General features: G+C 30.6%; 2 protein-coding genes and 1 pseudogene across 2 annotated transcripts; all 3 read right to left on the reverse strand.

Moving 5' to 3' along the window:
* Positions 1–4,775: 4,775 nt before the first annotated feature.
* Positions 4,776–6,439, reverse strand: LOC136229645 (ornithine decarboxylase-like). Its single transcript, XM_066018563.1, has 2 exons — positions 6,033–6,439; positions 4,776–5,633 (listed from the first exon to the last, which is right to left on the reverse strand). The coding sequence occupies exons 1-2, from the start codon at positions 6,411–6,413 to the stop codon at positions 4,776–4,778; spliced, it is 1,239 nt and encodes a 412-aa protein (XP_065874635.1). The 5' UTR covers positions 6,414–6,439.
* A 5,973-nt stretch (positions 6,440–12,412) lies between these two features.
* On the reverse strand, positions 12,413–14,882 carry LOC136229646 (ornithine decarboxylase-like; annotated as a pseudogene).
* A 3,525-nt stretch (positions 14,883–18,407) lies between these two features.
* Positions 18,408–20,405, reverse strand: LOC136229647 (ornithine decarboxylase-like). The gene is made up of 2 exons (XM_066018564.1): positions 20,025–20,405; positions 18,408–19,265 (listed from the first exon to the last, which is right to left on the reverse strand). The coding sequence occupies exons 1-2, from the start codon at positions 20,403–20,405 to the stop codon at positions 18,408–18,410; spliced, it is 1,239 nt and encodes a 412-aa protein (XP_065874636.1).
* Positions 20,406–21,506: the final 1,101 nt, after the last annotated feature.

Genomic DNA, 21,506 nt, shown 5'->3' on the forward strand with positions numbered 1-21,506 from the left:
GTTCTCCAAGATGTGGAGAACGTAGGGATGGCAACAGGTAGGGTACCCACGGCCAATCCCAAACCCTTACCCGTTTATTTTTTAATTATCCGTACCCGTCCCATTACCTTAACGGGTATATTTTTGCATCCCATACCCTTCCCATTTAATTCGCGGGTACCCACAGGTACCCTTACCCGTTAAGAATCAATAAATAAAATAAAAAATATTACAAATTTAACAAAGTATAAATTTAATAAATCATTTATCTAATAAGTTTATGGACAAACTCGATTATGATATTTACGAATAACCATGATAGAAGCTAGTGAACAAACTCGATAGAAGCTCGTAAATAAACTCATGAATAATATCAAATATTAGTTATATTTAATAATTATAATTTGATATGAGGATATGAAAAGGATTTAGAGTTTTTTTTTCTTTCAGAGCACTTCATATTTTCATCGCCTTCACTTCTCCTCCTCTCACTCCTCTTTTTATTTCCGTCTCTCTCCTCTCACAGTACTTTTTATTTAATCACTAAAAAGAAGTTTTTAATGTTTATGCATGTTTATTTCATTCGCTAAACATGTTATTATTTTATTTGGTATTATTTCGTTCGAGAAAACGAACTTGTTCCTGAACATGCTTAACGAGTTTCTCGTGAGCAAAGCTCATGAAACGAGCCGCTCGTGAGTAAACTCGTGAACAAAAGAAAGGAATTGCTCGCAAGCAAGCTCGTGAACAAAATAAGCAAGCAACTCAGAAGCTAAGCTCGTGAACAATAAATGAGTTGGCTCGTGAAGAAATGTGCTTCTAAATAAGTCGAGCTCAAACATAAATTTGAACTCGAACCGAACTTCATTAATATTATGATGAGACGAGACGAGTCTAGCAGGCCAAAGCTCGTCTCGATTACAACCCTCTAGTGAGAATATAATTTTTTTTTTTGAACCAATAATATTTTATTTTCTAAGAAAACGTGTAAAATGAAAAATGATTAACTAAGTCAATTTTTTTTTTTGATGAAGACATTATAAATCCAGTGTATCTTTTAATTTAGAGTGAATCTCAAATAAAACCCATGTGATTTCACTAATTTTCAGATAAAGGACTATGGTTTACTTTTTGTCAAAACGATGATTGAGGTTTCACATTTTTAATAAAACAATGATCTTTTGAATTAATGCTATTAAAACCATCTTTAATGACCTGAAAATGAAAATTTTCAAGAATTAAAGTTGTTCAATATCATATTTGCTATGCAACTACATTTTTTATTTTCGAAAATCATCTTTTTTGGAACTTTCTCTCTCTAAACATTAACTTTCTCTCTCTTTACCAAACATCATCTAAATAATCTTAAAATAAAAAAGTTGAAGAATTAAAATTGCTTAGAATATTAGTAGTTCTTAAAATATGTCATTTTTGAAGTCGTAAAGGGTGATTTTAATAGTATCAATCGAAAAAGTCCTTATTTTGCTAAAGTTGAAAACCTCAGTCCTCGTTTTGATAAAAAGTAAAACACAATCCTTTATCTGAAAATTAGTGAAACCACAAAGGTTTTATTTGAAAGTTTTTAATAGGAAGGTTTTATTTGAAATTTACCCTTTAATTTATTAGCTTATATAATTTTATTATATGATTATCTTAGATAACTTAATTTATTATTTTTGAAAGAAAACATGCGCTAGACAGATTCATTTCTGAACAAGAAATAAATTTTTTGGTGGACTGAATAATACACAATTGAACTATCGTCATATGACAACAGGGTAAATTACACCCATGGCCACTGAAATTTACCCATTTTCACATTATGGCCACTGAACTTCATTTCTTCCCAGTATGATCATTGAACTTTACACTTTTTAACACCGGTGGCCACTCAACGCCTTAAAACGACCGTTGATGGCCAAAAATAAAAAAATCCAAACCGTTAATAATATTCTAAGGAACTTTAATTCTTAAAAATTTTCTTTTTGAGGTCATTTAGGTGTTGTTCGGAGAGAGAAACTGAATTTTTAGAGAGGGAAAGCTCCAAAAAATGTGATTTTCGAAAATAAAAAATGTGGTTTTATGGTAAATGTTGTTTTGAACAACTTTAATTCTTGAATATTTTCATTTTGAGATCATTAACGATCGTTAAAGGTCATTTTGAGAAGTTAGTTAAAATTGAGTGGCCACCAGTGTTAAAAAGTGTAAAGTTCAGTGGCCATATCGGAAAAAAATGAAGTTCAATGGCTATAATATGAAAATGGGTAAAGTTAAGTGGCCATGGATGTAATTTACCCTATGACATTAATAGATAATGGGGTCACAATTATTTTCTGTATTTATATTATATTTAACTATATATATAAATAAAATATAACTGTATTTATTTATTTAATTTCGCTCTCCAACGAAGATTGACACCTAAATCTAGCTGACAAGAAATTCTCTTCTTGCTCATCAAAGTTTTGGGGTTCTCTTCCCATTTTTAGCTGGAAGATAGATCCATTATTTACTTTGTTTTGCTTTTTCTTTATATCGCCTGTTTTTCTATATAAGTGTTATCATGTTTTCAATAATCGAAAAACAGAAGAGTTTTATCTATCATCACATAGATCTAACTCATTGAAAGATTATGAAACCATTTCTAGAGAAAAAGACTATGAAATCGATTCTGGATGGAGTGTGTTTCTCCTCATTGTGTCAAAAACAGTTTCAAACTATCTACTATTGTTCTATCACGATTTATAATATACTTCTGGATCGTAATTTTTATATATATAACATGCTTATAATAAGTCAATCCAATTTGTAATCTATAAACTATAGTTTCTTCTCTAAGACTCGGTTAGATATAGATCTATCAATGAGCCGAGCCTAGCAAGCTTTTATCTAAAATACTCAGTTCAAAGACTCAGGTTTAAAAGTCAAATACAAACTCCATTTATTTAAAAGAATATACATAATTTTTAATTATAAAAAATAAATTTATACTTAAAAATAAATATTTAATATATAAATATATTTAATATATAAATTACTAATTAATATTAATAGATGGGTCGGACCAAACCGAACCGTACTATTTTTATCAATTCCAAACCAGTTCAAAAATTAGACAGGCTTTAACGAGCCTGAGCCGACCTAAACCTAAGATCAGGTATTCTTCAAGACCAGTCCAAAGGACACGTGTCTGGACAAGTCGGGTGGATACTCTGACACATGGACAGATCTAATTAGATGTAGCTAGCTAGCTTTATTGATTGTTAAATCAATATTTTAATAAATTATATATCTTGAAGATCAAGTGAAGATTTTTAATTAGTATTTTTATAAGCATAACTTGTACTTGTTAGTTTATCTAATTAGTATTTTTATAAGCAACAAATCTCATAAACAAACATTATTAAATCTTTAATTTTTTGGATTTGTGATTTTGAGCTATTTATCAATTATTGTAACAGATTAAGTATAATAGAAACATTACTTGTAAATTTTGAACTCATTAAAAAATGGGAATGTTAGTTATTTTATTTGCCTATGAAATTATATTTTTTACAGTTCTTTTATAAGGGTTAAGGTGTAAAAGTACCCTTGATGTTTTGGGTCAGGAGCAATTTTATCCCTAACGTCTAAAATGATGCAATTTTACCCCTAACGTTGGAAGCCAAGAGCAATTTTATCCCTAACGTTAATAAATTGGGTCAATTTGAGAAATAATTCATCAAACTGTCTTCTCGGTCATGAATCTTGCCATCTACACTTCACATGTGTGCCATTTTATCAGTAACAAATCACAAACATATGTTGGGATGTGAAAAAATAATAAAATAAAAAATACACTGTCTTTTTGTACGAATTAGACAAAAAAATTTAAAAAATTCACCGAATTTATAAATATTAATCTCCAACTCTATTATTAAATTATAAAAGATATGAAATTCTTTTTTAGAACAAATTGTCATGCAATTGGTGCAAAGTAAGAAACAACAATATCAGTGTTTTATAATAGTATCTGAAATTGACTCAATTTATCAAAGTTAGGGGTAAAATTGCACTATTTTAGACGTTAGGGGTAAAATTGCTCTTGCTCCAAATTGTTAGGGGTATTTTTGCACCTTAATCCTTCTATAATTATATAAGATAGGACTAAGTTGATTGAATTGTTGTTATTTTTATTTTATTTTTTTGTTACAAAAAGTTTGGGTAAGGGTCTAAAAAAATGTTTTTGATGACCCAGTGTTGTTTTTTCTTTTGATAAATTTTGAAATAATTTTATTCTTTCTTTTAAAATTGTTATAACTCGAAAACCCTTTTTTTCATCTTTATATTTTTTTTTTGAAGTTTTTTAAAGATGGGTTTAAAAAGTGAAAGCCGTTTTCGGGGAGAACCAAAAGGAAGTTCCGCTTCCATTCCCCCAAACTGTTAAAACGTCTACCCACTCCCAAGGTCAGAACAAACCACGGACCTCGATAAAGATTTACAGTGGAAAAAAATATTGGCTAACATCTACCGGCTAGCAACAAAAACGAACATTAAACAATAACAACCAAAACAAAGAGGCCCTTCGAAACCGATTAGCAAATGATCACTCTTCTAGCAAACATTTTCCTCATTCAAGATGAATAAGTTTGTTCTAACACTCCAACCAACCACTTTTTTTGAATCGGAAATGCATAATACATAATTACAACTTTGAACACCAAGTGGCCGCTAAAAAATGCCAAAAATACCAATTTAGCATCCATAAATCATGAAAAACTACAACAAACACTTTCTGTCAGTGAATCCTGGATCTGTCACTGTGAATATGCAAGGTAAGTAGGAATTTCAAATCTCTGAAACCCGTTGAATTTGGTAGCAGCGGTAGTAGTGTAAGCACCCATGTTGTAGAACACGAGCAAATCGCCGGTGTTCATCTCCGGCAGCTTGCACTCCTTCACCACAATGTCTAATGAATCACAAGTAGGTCCAAAAATTGTGGATGAAGTAATCACTAAATGTTCTTCATCATTTTCTTCGTTGTTCTTCAATGGCTTAAATATCATCGAAGAAGAATCAAATGCTGAAGTGTTAAATGAACCATAAATCCCATCATCAATCCAGTACTGAATTTGGTCTCCTCTCACCCTTTTCCCTATCACATTCGTCGCCATTGTGAAAGCCGTCTCCACAAAAAATCTTCCTGGCTCAGCAATCACTTTTAGCGATGGTATATCATGGAAGAATTCCCCAATTGACTCGTTTACAGTTTTCACTATCTCGTCGAACAATTGGTTCACCTTGAATCCTCCACCAATGTCGAGAATATGCATTTCGGGCATTTCAAGCTGAACCGCAGCATCAAATGCAAGCCTCGCTACGGAAATTGCTCTACGGTAGATATCTGCTTCTGTCGCTTTTGAACCCACGTGGAACGAAATACCGACAACTTTCATATCAAGCCGACGAGCATGTTTTAGCAACGGAATAATTTCGTCAGTTGATGCACCGTATTTGGTCCCGAGGGAACGCCAAGAAGTGGTGTCATTTGGGACTTTAATCCGTAGCAACAATTCTGATTCTGGATGCCATTTCTTCATCTTATCAATCTCTTCTTTTGCATCGAAGACTGTCAGATTTACCCCAGTTCTAACTGCGTACTTGATATGTGAGACCTATTTATAGAGGTGTCAACTTTTAATACGACAACATAAATTATAGAAACAACTTGTTTGAAAGAATAAATTTGACATAATTATCATTTTTTGCATTTTTATATCATTTTTTCCCTCGGTAAAACTTACACTCATATCTACCCAACTTAAGCCTTGCTTTCTTTTATTGCCCTTTACTTGCAAAACCGGATGTAAACGAAATCGGCGATTATTTATTATTGAAATCGTCAAAGGTTAGGAGGCTTTTATGTTAATAAACATATAATTCGAAGACTTTTATATCCTGTTTTGAAGATAAAAACTATAAACAAATTAAGCTCTATAACTTGTATAACCATATGAAATATATAAATCACATAACATGAGTACGAGGCAACCACTTGTTTTGATACCACTTACCTGTTTGATCGGATTGGCGTAAACAATTTTGTCGGGAGAAACACTGAGAGCGAGAACCGTCGCAATTTCAGCCTCACTGGCGCAGTCAAAGCTTGCTCCGAGTTTTGCTAGAGCAAGTAGCAGGGCGGGCTCGGGGTTGCATTTCACAGCATAAAATGGGGTCACATTGGGTAGGGATTGGTTCCATTTTTCCATGAGTTTTAGAACCACCGCTAAATCAAGAATATAGAAAGGTTCAGGTTGTTCTTGATTATCAGAAATAGATCTGATCATACTATTCAGGCCACTCTGACCGGAGATTCTAATGATTTCTTCATCTTTCAATTTTGCAGTTGTAGATATTGCTTTGAGGCCATTGAAATCAACTGAATTCAAACCCATTTGGGGGAATTAAAAAGATAACTGAAAAGAAACAAAGGAAATAAGATAGTTTGGAAGATTATTTCTTCTATCAACTATATGTATATATATATTATAGTATAGTATAGTAGTTGTAATATTTAATTGCACTTAATATATTTAAGAAGATAAGTATCACATGTTGTATGATTTTGTTTGGGTAAATTACATTCATGGTCACTGAATTTTACTCATTTTCACGGTATGATTATTAAACTTTAAAACGTAAAATAAAGTTACTCAATTTTACACTTTCTAACATATTTGTTGCCTGACTTTTTTGCATGATTTTGTGGAGCGTGATTCTTATCGCTTCGTTTAACATGGTTTTGTTTTGAACTTTTGTATTTGGTTCTTTGTAACTTTTCTTTTCTTCTTTAATAATATTGGTTCGGGTTTGCTGTGATTTTCAGAGGTACCAACATAGTTGAGATGTCTGTTTTTTGCACTCTCTCGCTAACCGGCATTCAATAAAAAAAATATGGGCACTGAACTTCAAAATAATGCCTAAAAATGATCATTGATGAATTCTAAATAGAAAGTTTCAAGTATTTATAATAGGTTGAGCAACTTTAATTTTTCAATGTTTTCGTTTTGACATTATTCAAGTATTATTTAATTAGAAGAAAGAAATTTGATATTCACGTGTATTGTAGAAAATAAAAAAACTTAGTACCACAGTAAATATAGCTCAAACAACTTTAATTTTTTGGACTTTTCATTTTGAAGTCTTCAATTGTCATTTTGATGTGTTAATTGAAATTTAATAATTATAATATTAAAAAATACAAAGTTGAGTGACGTTTAGAAGTTTAACGAGCCTTCAGTCAAAATATATAAAGGGTGTTTGTTTTAGCGTTTCGCATGAACGTTTAGCGGTTTTACACCAAACTGCTAATAGTATAGTGTTTGATTATGATTATAAAACCGCAGCGGTTAGCGGTTTCGGAGCAAACAGCGGTTCACGAAAAGCTCCAACGTGGAGCTTTTCATGAAATGTTGTTTTTAGCTGTTTAGCTTTTGACAAAATTAGCTTAATTTTTATTTGTATTTACTCCGGATATTCTTAAATAATGAGTATTTTCATCTTTTCATATATTAACAGCAACAGTTCTTTATATATTTACCAAACACTAATTACCAATTAGCTAAATAAATAGCTACTAGCTAACTGCAAACAGCTTACTGCAACTGCTGTGAGCTAACAGCTTAACCAAATAGACCCGGGATCGTTAAAGATACATAGATAACTTAATTTATTATTTTTGAAAGAAAGCATGTGCTAGACTGATTCATTTCTGAACAAGAATATAATTTTTTTGGTTTCCTGAAAAAGAAAACAAATATAAATTTTTTGGTGGACTGGACAATACATAATTGAACTATCATATCATATATGACATTAATCAATAATGGAAACTTATATAATATATAATCTATAATATAACACTATTCTTACAAAAAAAAAAACAATAAGGTGCAAACTTATATTACTAGTGACGAGCAATTTTATTTCATCAAAAACAATTTCATCCTAATATTATCAAGTTTGATTAATTTAATTAATTTAAGATATTATTATAAAACATATATTTTTATTTTATATTTTTTTAATAGTTGTCTATTAATTGCTTCTAAAAATCAAATCTTTTTGCGATTTAATAATAAAATTTGAAATTAATATTTTTTAATTCGATAAAAAATTTTTTTGATTTTTTTTTATGTCCAACTCATCCAAAATACATTATAATTTTTTTTACGTCTATTCATATTAATATGTTATTAATAAGTGATAAAATAACGCACATGTGAACTGTAGATGATATGATTAATCACTGAAAAAACATTTTTGATGAATTATGTTTGCAACTGACACAATTTGTCAATGTGGGTAAATTGCACCATTTTAAATGTTAGGATAAAATTTCTCTTAACTATCAACATTAGAGATATTTTTGTACTTTATCCTAAAAAATAATATATAACACGATTATAATAAGTCAATCCGAATTGTAATCTCTAAATGGTAGTTTCTTCTCTTAAGACTCAATTATATATATACCTGCTAATGGGTTACCTAACGGGATTTAAACTAAAACTACTCAGCTCAATCCTTGTATTGTCCGTTGTTAATTTAGGTAGGCCTAGCCAAGCTTGACCCGGGTTTAAAAATCAAATCTCAAACCCAATTTGCATATACTTAAAAAAATATACATAAATTTTAATTATAAAAAATAAATTAATATATAAATTTACTAATTAATATTAGGATTAATTTCAAAAAAATCCACGTACTTTTGCTAATTTTCAAATAAATGTATGTGGGTTTTTTTGTGTTAAAAATAGAGGATTGGAATTTTTTTCGATTAGAAATCAAGAACTTTTAGGTTGATATTGCCAATATCGCCATTGATTATCTTAAAATAAAAAATTTCAGGAATTAATTTTTTTAGGCGTAATACATCACCAGCTCTCTGAACTCATCCAAAATAGTATATTGACACTCTGAACTTTGCAAGTATCTCACCCAGTGGCGGAACCAGAACTCGAAATGATCTGGGGCTCAAAATTTAATAACAACCTTTTTTTTATAACATCAAGAAAAAATAATTGTATCCAAAATTGCGTTAATAGAATAAGCACATTTGTTTTGAACTTTCATTTCGTGTCTCAATCTTCCTTGAAATTATTACATTTTTGGCAAAAAAAAAACATTATTGGATCCCTGATCTTTCATTTTTTAGTTCATTAAGCCATTGATCTTTTATTTAGATACATTAAGCCCGTGATATTTTATTTTTTTTTTCACATTAAGACCTTGATGACCAAAAGAATCAATTTTGAAAATAAAATTGGGTTAACAAAATATTATCCATTACACATGCGTTTGAAATCTATATTTTTTCACTGTTTGAAAACAATTTTAGATGTATAACGTGACTATAGAAAAAATGTAAAAACTTCAATTCAAACTGTAAAAAAATATATTTTTTTTTTATAATTTCAAATATAGATGAAATTAATAATGTCTTTTTAACAGATGGTTACAACTTACTAATTTGGTAAACAATGGTTCAATGAGTCCAAAAATAAATGATTAGGACCTTAATGTGTCCAAATAAATCTTTTTGAGCAATATATTAACGGGATGTTTGGTATTCTATTGAGATATGAATAAGGATAAAGGTTTGAGATATGAATAAGGATAAATGGCAGGGATAAGGATAAAAATATGATAGTCGAGAATTATTATTCAATGTTTGGTATGTGGGATAGGGATATGAATAAAATAATACATTTTACTAACCTTATTTAAACTACATAACATTAAATTGAGGGATAAGATGAACTTTTCCATCCTATTAAAATCGCAGGAGCTTATCCCACCTTCTTATACCACCCCCTATTGGGTATAGGATTTGAGGGATAAAAGGGTTATCCATCGTCCGTCTTACTCTTCTATCTCCCAAACAAATACGAGATAACTTATCTCGTGTTTTTTTTATCCTTATCACACTTCCTAAATCCCTTCTCACAAACACTCTGTAACTGCTGTCATTTTTTCCCATCACAATAAATGAAACGACCTCGTTTTATCCATTAAGTGAAACAATGGCGTTGGATATTAAGGAATATGAAAAAAATAGGCTTAATGTTTCTCACCCCCTTAACTTGTCCAAATTGGTCATTTTACCCTTTCTCAACTCATCGAATATCCTATTTACCCCATTAACTCTATAAAAGTGGTATTTCTCACCACTTATGATTCTATTTACTTTCTTAACTCCATAAAAATGGTATTTCTTATCCCTTTATAGTAGCAAAAAAAGTTGAAAAGAGAAAGAGCGAATAAAAAAATACAAATAACAAGAACATTAATATAAACAAGTTAAATACATTATATGTAGGGATAATGCACCAAAATAGGCCTATGATTTTTAAGGAAGTATCAATTTAGGTTTCACTTACAAAATAGCATAAATATAGGTTTAACGTTTAAAAAAGTTATCAATTTAGGCTTCGATAACGGATTGTAAGGGGTGAAAAATACCACTTTTATGGAGTTAAAGGGGTAAATAGAACATTCTATGAGTTGGGGGGATAAATGGACAAGTTGAGGGGGGTGAGAAATACCACTTTTATGGAGTTAAGGGGGTAAATAGGACATTCGATGAGTTGAGGGGATAAAATGACCGATTTGGACAAGTTAAAGGGGCTGGGGAAGCATTAGGCCAAAAAAAATAGAATGAAATTACAATTTTATCTTTCTTCTTCAACACATCTGCAAACAAACAAAGGAGGGGCTAGGTTTTGAAGCTCTCAAACTTCCATGGAAAAAGTAATATTTTCTCAGATTTCCGGCTAGCCACTGGTCTCACCAGCTCCGTTAACAGGTGATTGATGTGATATATAAATCTATTTTCTAAGATATGTTATTTCCTAAATATGTTTTATATTTACTCCGAACGTACGTAGATACACGAGTGTTTTATCAGTATTAAAAAGCAATATTAAATAGAAAAGCAACAATAACAAATATTAAAGGGTTAAGGTACAAAAATAACTCTAACGTTTTGGGTCAGGAGTAATTTTACCCCTAACGTTTAAAATGGGACAATTTTGTCCCTAACGTTTGTAGCCAAGAGCAATTTTACCCATAACGTTGGTAATTTGGGTCAATTTCAGACACTATTATAAAACACAAATATTTTTGTTCATTATTTTGCACCAATTGCATATCAATTCATTCTAGAAAAGGGGTTTCATGTTTTTTTATAATTTAATAATAGAATTAGAGATTAATATTTATAAATTCGGTGAATTTTTTGAATTTTTTTGTCTAATTCGTATAAAAGACTGTATTTTTTTTTTAATTTTTTTTTCACATTCCAACATATGTTTATGATTTGTTACTGATAAAATGACGCACATGTGAAGTGTAGATGATAAGATTCATGACCGAGAAGACAACTTGATGAATTATTTCTGAAATTGATCCAATTTATCAACGTTAGGGGTAAAATTGCTTTCGACTACAAATGTTAGGGGTAAAATTGCACAATTTTAGACGTTAGGGGTAAAATTGCTCCTGACCCAAAACGTTAGGGGTATTTTTGCACCTTAACCCATATTAAATAACAACTGAAACAAAGAGGACGTTAGATTCGATTAGCAAAATGACCACTCTTCTAGTAAACATTTTCATCATTAAAAAAATTCGAGCTGAACCCAACAAAATAAATAAGTTTGTTCTAAGAGAATCTCCAACAGTCTCTTAGAGCATTTTCAAGAGACTCTTAGTACACCCTCTAAAAATAATATAACTAATTGACTATTAGTGATTTAAGAGTGACTAAGACATATCATCTCCAACAATACTTCTTATATTCACTCTTTATTTATTATTTTATCATTAAAATTATTAATTATTGTTATATTTACCAATAGTGAAAGGAGAGAGACTCCTCAATAATAAATTATTAATAAAAAAATAAATTAAGAGACACTAAGAGGTGGAGAGAGGCTCTCTATTAATAGAGAGAATGGAGAGACTCTTAGTGATTTGAGAAGCCACTAAAAGGCTGTTGGAGCTGATTTTTCATTCTCCCTCTTCAAATTTTAACTTAAGAACCAATTTAAGAGCATCTCCATTCTCTTAAATTGGCTCTTAAGTTAAAATTTGAGGAGGGAGAATGAAAAATCGGCTCCAACAGCCTCTTAGTGGTTTCTCAAATTACTAAGAGTCTCTCAATTCTCTCTATTAATAGCCTCTCTCCACCTCTTAGTACATCTTAACTCATTTTTTATTAATAATTTATTATTGAGGAATCTCTCTCCTCACACTATTGATAAATATAACAACAATTAATAATTTTAATGATAAAATAATAAATAAAGAGCAAATATAAGAGTATTTTTGGAGATAATATGCCTTAGTCACTTTTAAATCACTAAAAGTCAATTATTTATATTATTTTTAGAGAGTGCACTAAGAGTCTCTTGGAGATGCTCTAACACTTCAACCAACCACTTTTTTCGAATCGGAAATGCATAATACATAATTACAACTTTGAGCACCAACTTATCACTGAAAAATACCAAAAATTCTATTAAGATACGCCAAAAAAAAAAAATCAATTTAGCATACATAAATCACGAGACATCACCATAAGTACCCCTAGTCAATCCTGAAACCGTCACTGTGAATATGCAAGGTAAGTAGGAATTTCAAATCTCTGAAACCCGTTGAATTTGGTAGCAGCGGTAGTAGTGTAAGCACCCATGTTGTAGAACACTAGCAAATCTCCGGTGTTCATCTCCGGCAACTTGCACTCCTTCACCACAATGTCTAATGAATCACAAGTAGGTCCAAAAATGGTGGATGAAGTAATCACTAAATGTTCTTCATCATTTTCTTTCGTTGTTTTTCAATGGTTTAAATATCATGGAAGAAGAATCAAATGCTGAAGTGTTAAACGAACCATAAATCCCGTCATCAATCCAGTACTGAATTTGCTCTCCTCTCACCCTTTTCCCTATCACATTCGTCGCCATTGTGAAAGCCGTCTCCACAAAAAATCTTCCCGGCTCAGGAATCACTTTTAGCGACGGTATATCATGGAAGAATTCCTCAATAGATTTGTTTACAGTTTGCACTATGTCATCAAACAATTGGTTCGCCTTGAATCCTCCGCCAATGTCGAGAATATGCATTGCCGGCATTTCCAGCTGAGTTGCAGCATCAAATGTGAGCCTTGCTGCGATCATGGCTCTGCGGTAGATATCTGCTTCCATCGCTTTTGAACCCACATGGAACGAAACACCGAAAACTTTCATCCCAAGCCGACGAGCATGTTTTAGCAATGGAATAATTTCGTCAGTAGAAGCACCATATTTTGTTCCGAGGGAACGCCATGAAGTGGTGTCATTCGGGACTTTAATTCGTAGTAACAACTCCGATTTTGGGTGCCATTTCTTCGTCTTATCAATCTATTCTTTTGAATCGAAGACCGTGAGGTTCACTCCAGTTTTAGCTGCGTACTTGATATGAGAAACCTATTTGTAGAGTTGTCAATTTCTAACACGACAATATTAAATTACAGAGAGAAACAATACGTTTAACACAGTTATCAATTTTTGCATTATTTAAATCATGTTTAATATTGATAAAATTACACTAACATCTCCTCAACTTAGTCCTTACTTTTTTTTTTTATTACTCTTTACTTTCAAAATGAGATATAAAAGTCCATACACTTTGCCATTTAATATCATTAAAGTCTCTTAAAAACATAGGGGTTAATTTTTTAAAAAAAAATCTATGTTTTTGCAGCTGGAGGACGGTAATATTTTTGTTGTCAAAACGAGGAATGTGCTCATCACCATTTCCAAAATTAAGGGCTTTTTGATTCGCATTACCAATTTGGTCAATGACGATCTCAAAATGAAAAAAAAAATTCAAAAATTAAAGTTGTTTAGTATCACATTTAATATGAAACCACATTTTTATTGATAAAAGTATAAAAATAAACCATGTGATTTGGGTTATTTTCAAAAATAAACTATATGGTTTAAAAGTTTGCACACTGATACTTTATGGTTCATTCTGTTAGCAAATGCAGTCCAAACTGACTAAAGGTGTTAAAAAAAGTCAAAAGTTAAATGGTAAAAAACTATTTATTTATTTATTTTTTTTATAAATTAATCTCTTATTATCTAATTATAACAAACAAATCCCAAAACAAAAATAAAATATCAAATTCACCATCTTCTCATTCTCTCATATCTCTCTTTAATTTATTTTCATTTTTTTCTAAACACACTCACTCTCCCTCTCTATTTTCTCTTCTAAAAATACTAAGAATACTTTTAGATGATGATTTTCAACCTAAAATAGGATACATAAAAAAAAGTTTAAAAATTAAAGTTTCTATAAAGATCGTCCCATTAGCTCTACAAAGGGTCATCTACTATTGGAATCATCAAAAATTAAAATACTTTAAATTTCGGTTTTAAAGATTAAAAGCTATAAAGAAAATAAGATCAAAGTTAAGGAAGATAGTCAATCACCTGTTTGATGGGATTGGGATAAACAATCCTGTCCGGAGAAACATCGAGAGCGAGAACCGCCGCAATTTCAGCCTCGCTGGCGCAGTCGAAGCTTGCTCCGAGTTTTTCTAGAGCAAGCAGCAAGGTGGGTTCGGGGTTGCATTTCACAGCATAAAAGGGGGTCACATTGGGTAGGGATTGGTTCCATTTTTCCATGAGTTTTAGAACCGCCGCTAAATCAAGAATGTAGAAAGGTTCAGGCTGTTCTTGATTATCAGAAATAGATCTGATCATACTGTTCAGGCCACTCTGACCGGAGATTATAACAATTTCTTCACCTTTCAATTTTGCAGCTGCAGATATTGCTTTGAGGCCATTAATATCAACTGAATTGAAATCCATTTGGAAGATTATTTCTTCCATCAACCATATATATATATATATATATATTATTCAAGTTGTAATATTTAATTGCACTTAATATATTCAAAAAGATTCTCTAAAAAAAATATTCAAGGAGATAAGTACCACATGCTGTATGATTTTGTTTGGGTGAATTACAGTCATGGTCACTAAACTTTATTTATTTTCACTAAACTTCAAAATATAACATAAAATCATTTAATTTTACATTTTTTAACATATATCACTGAATTTCAATTAATGCATAAAAATGGCCGTTAATATGTTAAAATAATATTAAGTTTTTATGGACAAGTTCATGTGATAATTAATGTATTAAACTTTTTATTTTTGAGTTAAATCATGTTAGACCCTTAAATTTTTACGTATATTATAATTTTAATAGCATAAAAAAAGTAGAAACGTGTTTTTTTACACGAAAATAGTAGTTTTATTGAATATTTTATCGAAGAATATCTTGAAGCAACAAAGGCCGGATAAAAAAAACGAGCTGCTCGCAAGTCAGCTTGTGATAAAAAAAATAAACGAGCACCTAAAAAACTAAACTCGTAAATAAATGAACTTCTAAATGAACCAACTTAAATATAAATTTGAACTCGATTTCGAGTCAAGCTCATTAACATTATGGAGCAAACCCAAAACTTGGCTCGACAGCGAGAGTATAATATTTTATTTTCTAAGAAAACGTGTAAGTCAAAATATTATTTAATAATATATTCCAGATGAAGACATTATATAATTATATAATTTTATTATATGATTATCTTAGATAACTTAATTTATTATTTTTTGAAAGAAAACATGTGCTAGACAGATTCATTTCTGAACAATAAATAATTTTTTTGGACTGAAAAATACATAATTGAACTATCATGATATGACATTAATAGATAATGGGGTCACAATTATTTCCTGTATTTATATTATATTTAAGTATATATATATATATATAAAGGTTAATTTCAAAAAAATACCTTATGGTTTCATGCTTTTATAAATTGATACCTGTGTTTTTTTTGTTACAAACAGAATCCTGTGGGTTACAATTTTTTTTATTTATTTTTTTGTTACAAATCAAATCCCGTGGTTTGCAAATTTGGCCAATAACAACCTTAAAATGAAAATTTTCAAGACTTATGATATTTTAAGCAATTTTAAATTTTTTAGGTTTCAGATCATTTAGGTATTCTTTTGTATGAGAGATAAAGTTAATGTTTAAAGAGAGAAAACTCAAAAAATGATGATTTTGAAAATTATATAAAACTTATGTATAATTTTTTTTCCAAAATATATAAAAAAAAAACATAAACTTTTAGATATTGAGTAATAAAAATAAATTTTGTAGTTCGACCAATTTGTAAAGACTGTCCCCATAATTGAGATTTAATATGTCATTATAATTTTGGGATAAGGTGCAAAAATACCCCTAACATTTACAGTCAGGAGCAATGTTACCCCTAACGTCTAAAATGATGCAATTTTACCTCTAACGTTGGCAGTCAAAAGCAATTTTACCGTTAACGTTGTCAAGTTGGATCAATTTTAGAAATAATTCATCAAACTGTCTTCTTTGTCATCTATACTTCATATATGAGTCATTTTATCACTCATTGGTGACAGATCATAAACTGTTTTATCACTTAAATTGACTCGTCTTGAGGATGTTAGGGATAAAATTGCTCTTCGCTGCCAACTTTAGAGGTAAAATTGCACCATTTTAAACGTTAGGAGTAAAATTGCTTCTGACTGTAAACGTTAGGAGTATTTTTACACCTTATTCCTATAATTTTCATAGTATACAATATACCAAATCAAAACATTAAGAGTTCAATTCAAATGTTTTATTTATTTCATTCTTATCATTAATTAATTATTGCATGATCGAATATTCTGTTTCTGCCAAAATGCCGAAAAAAAAGCAAAAAAAAAATAATAATGAGTTTTAAAATCATACTCAAGACTTGAGGAATAATGGCCAAGTTAGTAAAGTGTCAAGTCTTGAAGTTCCGGGTTTGTTAACCCAAGGTGAGGGAGGAGCTAATCTAAGTGTGCTTGAGTTCACTATGAAGTGGGTTGACAAATGTCGTCGGGATATTCCGTAAAAAATACTCCTAAAGTTTGTAGCTAGGAGTAAATTTACCCTTAACGTTTAAAATGGTGCAATTTTGTCCCTAACGTTGGCAGCCAAGAGCAATTTTTCTCCTAATATTGTCAAGTTAGGTCAATTTTAGAAATAATTCATCAAACTGTCTTATTGGTAATGAATCTTGTCATTTAAACTTCACATGTGAGTCATCTTATCGCTTATTAGTGACAGATCATAAACTGTTTTATCACTCAAATTTACCATCTTGACAACCTTAGGGATAAAATTGATATTGACTACCAACGTTATGGGTAAAATTGCACAATTTTAAACGTTAAAGATAAAATTGTTCCTGACTGTAAATGTTAGGGGGTATTTTTACATCTTATCCCAATAATTTTCATAGCGTACAATATGCCAAATCAAAACATTAAAAGTTGAATTCAAATGTTTTATTTATTTCTTTCTTATCATTAATTAATTATTGCATGATAGAATATTCTGTTTCTGCCAAAATGCCAAAAAAAAAAAAAAAGCAAAAAAATAATAATAATGAGTTTTAAAATCATACTCAATACCTTAGTTTAACCAACTAGCTAAAAACAATTATAAAAGGAATTCCACCTACTTTGGAAATAAAATAGATGGATAAATATATGAGATACCCATTTGACCCCAAAATTTAGAAATGTCTCGTTAGGTCCCTAAATTTACATAAAATGATTTATTAACCTTCTGAAATTACTTAAAGAGACGTATTAACCTATTGACCTTTCTTAAATTGTCATATTAGTCTCATGAACTTGTTTATAGTGATGCGTGTTTTAACTTGTCTAAATCTTCTCTTCCACTGTTATGTAGCAAAATGATTAATCATATCAAATTAAGCAAGTTTAGAATGTTAATGAGATATTTTTAGAATTCATGAGAGTCAAATCGATCATTTAGGCCAAATTCATAAAACCTTGATATATTCACGCTAAAATATATTCATACTATATCAGTGGCGAAACTAATGCATTTTCTTTCTGTACTGCTAAGTGCTAACATTTACCGGCTAGCAACAACAACAAACGTTAAACAATAATAACTGAAACAAAGATGTCCTTAGATTCGATTAGCAAATGATCACTCTTCTAGCAAACATTTTCGTCATTCAAAAAATTCGAGCCAAACCCAACAAGATGAATAAGTTTGTTCTAACACTCCAACCAACAACTTTGTTTGGCATTGAAAATGCATAATACATAAATACAACTTTGAGCACCCATTGGTCACCAAACAATGCTAAAAAATCTATAAAAACTGCGCATGAGGCTTTAAATTTTTATGTTAAAATACTGTAAACAATATCATTTTAGCACTCATAAATCACGAAAGGCCACAAAAAACACTTCCTATCAGGTATCCTGGATCTGTCACTGTGAATATGCAAGGTAAGTAGGAATTTCAAATCTCTGAAACCCACTGAATTTGGTAGCAGCGGTAGTAGTGTAAGCACCCATGTTGTAGAACACGAGCAAATCGTCAGTGTTCATCTCTGGCAACTTGCACTCTTTCACCACAATGTCCAATGAATCACAAGTAGGTCCAAAAATGGTGGATGAAGTAATCACTAAACGTTCTTCATCATTTTCTTCAGTGTTCTTCAATGGTTGAAATACCATACAAGAAGAATCAAATGCTGAAGTGTTAAATGAACCATAAATCCCATCATCAATCCAATACTGAATTTGGTCTCCTCTCACCCTTTTCCCTATCACATTCGTCGCCATTGTGAAAGCCGTCTCGACAAAAAATCTTCCCGGCTCAGCAATCACTTTTAGCGACGGTATATCATGGAAGAATTCTGCAATTGAATCATTTACAGTTTTTGCTATCTCGTCGAACAATTGGTTCGCTTTGAATCCTCCGCCAATGTTGAGAATATGCATTGCCGGCATTTCCAGCTGAGTTGCAGCATCAAATGCGAGCCTTGCTGCGATAATGGCTCTATGGTAGATATCTGCTTCTGTTGCTTTTGAACCCACGTGGAACGAAACACCAACGACTCTCATACCAAGTTGACGAGCATGTTTTAGCAACGGAATAATTTCGTCTGTAGCAGCACCGTATTTGGCTCCAAAGGAACGCCACGAAGTGGTGTCGTTTGGGACTTTAATCCGCAGTAACAACTCCAATTCCGAGTGCCATTTCTTCATCTTATCCATCTCTTCTTTTGAATCAAAGACTGTCAGGTTCACTCCAGTTCTAGCTGCGTACTTGATATGGGAGACCTGTTTGTAGAGCTGTCAATTTCTAACACGACAATATAAATTATAAAGACAAAACAGTTGAAACAACCATTATCATATTTAATCTTGATAAAATTAGAGTCATATCTCCTCAACTTATTCATTATTTTCTTTATTACCCTTAACGATGACGTTTTCAAGCAAGATCAATTTTAGCCCCATACATTGTTGAAAATTAGAAAAAAATGGTTTGACTAGTATTTAACTGTTACTTCAGACCTTTCAAATACAATTATGTTTAAGATATCTAGTGTATTACTAATAAAATTACAAAAATTATGTTAAAATGCTAAAAATTAAATCTGGTACATATAAGTTAATCACAATATTTGTTATCAAACTATCTAAAATATTTATTCTGTTAGGAATGTAGTTGTAAAAAAACCAATAAAAATGTACAAAAATGCTCCAATTTATCGACAAACTTGTTTGAAAGGTACGACGTGATAGTTAAATAACAGTCAAACCAGTCTTTTCAAATTTTCAATAGCGCATGACTAAATTTTATCTTGCTTGGAAACGTTAGAATTAAATTTACACCATTTCATACGTTAATGCTAAATCTAAACTTCGTTTGGAACGTCAAGGTTAAATTTGGCCCTTATCCCTTTACTATTGGAATCGTCAAAGGTTAAGAGACTTTTATAGTAATAAAACAAATTCAAAGACTTCTATATCTGGTTCGGAAGCTCAAGAGCTATAAAGAAAGTAAGTTCTAAATTGAGCAACATAGACAACCACCTGTTTGATCGGATTGGCGTAAACAATCCTATCAGGGGAAACACCGAGGGAGATAATCGTCGCAATTTCAGCCTCGCTGGCACAGTGGAAGCTTGCTCCAAGTCTTGCTAGAGCAAGTAGCAGGACGGGCTTGGGGTTGCATTTCACAGCATAAAACGGCGTCACACTGGGTAGGGATTGGCTCCATTTTCCCATGAGTTTCAAAACTGCTACTAAATCAAGAATGTAGAAAGGTTCAGGTTGTTCTTGATTATCAGAAATGGATCTGATCATACTGTTCAGGCCACTCTTATCGGAGATTCTGACAATTTGTTTATCTTTCAATTTAGTTGCTGCAGATATTGCTTTGAGGCCATTGATGTCAACTAGATTGAACCCCATTTGGAAGAATTGAGAAGATAATTGAAAAGAAACAAAGAAAAGAAGATTATTTGGAAGATTATTTCTTCTATAACTATATATATATATATATATAATTGCACTTATTCAAAGAGATAAGTACCACATGTCGTATGATTTTCTCTGGATAAATTAGACTTATGGTATGATCATTCAACTTCAAATAACATCTAAAAATAATTCTTGATGTTCTTAAAAAATAAAAAAATTCAGGAATTTATGATATTTTAAGCAATTTTAAATTTTATTTTGATGTTATTTAAATGTTATTTAGTCCGGAGAAAGAAAGTGAGTATTTAGAGAGAAAAAAATATTTTAGAAAATAAAAAAACATGTTCTACCGTTAATATGGTTAAAATAATTAGTTTTGGATATTGTTAGATGAAATTTAATAGTCATAATATATATATAAAAAAAAAAGTGTAACATAGAGTGATATTTATGTTTCATTTTGAAATTAAATGGATGGATTAATTTACCTTTTTTTCTTTTTCTTTTTGGAGTAAATCACGTCAATGACCCTTAAATTTTTGTTCTTTAGCAATACTTATATTATAATTTTAAAAGCATAAAATAAAAAAAAGTAGAAACGTGTCAAAATAGTAAATACAATCATTTTTTTTCTTTTAAAGGTACCTTATATATATAAACAGAATAATTTATAATGAGTTAAGGTCACGTTTTGGATCAGGAGCAATTTTATCTGTCTAAAATTGTGCAATTTTTAGCTCTAACGTTGGAAGCTAAGAGCAATTTTACCTTCAACGTTGGGTCAATTTCAGACACTATTATGAAACACATATATTTTTTATTCTTTATTCTGCACCAATTGCATAACAATTAATTTTAAAAAAAAGGATTTCATGTTTTTTTATAAGTTAATAATAGAACTCGAGATTAATATTTATAAATTCGGTGATTTTTTTTAATTTTTTTTGTCTAATTCGTATAAAAAAAACAATATATTTTTTTTCACATCCTAACATATGTTTGTGATTTGTTACTGATAAAATGACGCATGTGTGAAGTGTAGATGACAAGATCCATGATCAAGAAGACAGTTTGATGAATTATTTCTCAAAT

The sequence above is a fragment of the Euphorbia lathyris genome, chromosome 5 (genome assembly GCF_963576675.1).
Source record: "Euphorbia lathyris chromosome 5, ddEupLath1.1, whole genome shotgun sequence".
Classification (NCBI taxonomy): domain Eukaryota; kingdom Viridiplantae; phylum Streptophyta; class Magnoliopsida; order Malpighiales; family Euphorbiaceae; genus Euphorbia; species Euphorbia lathyris.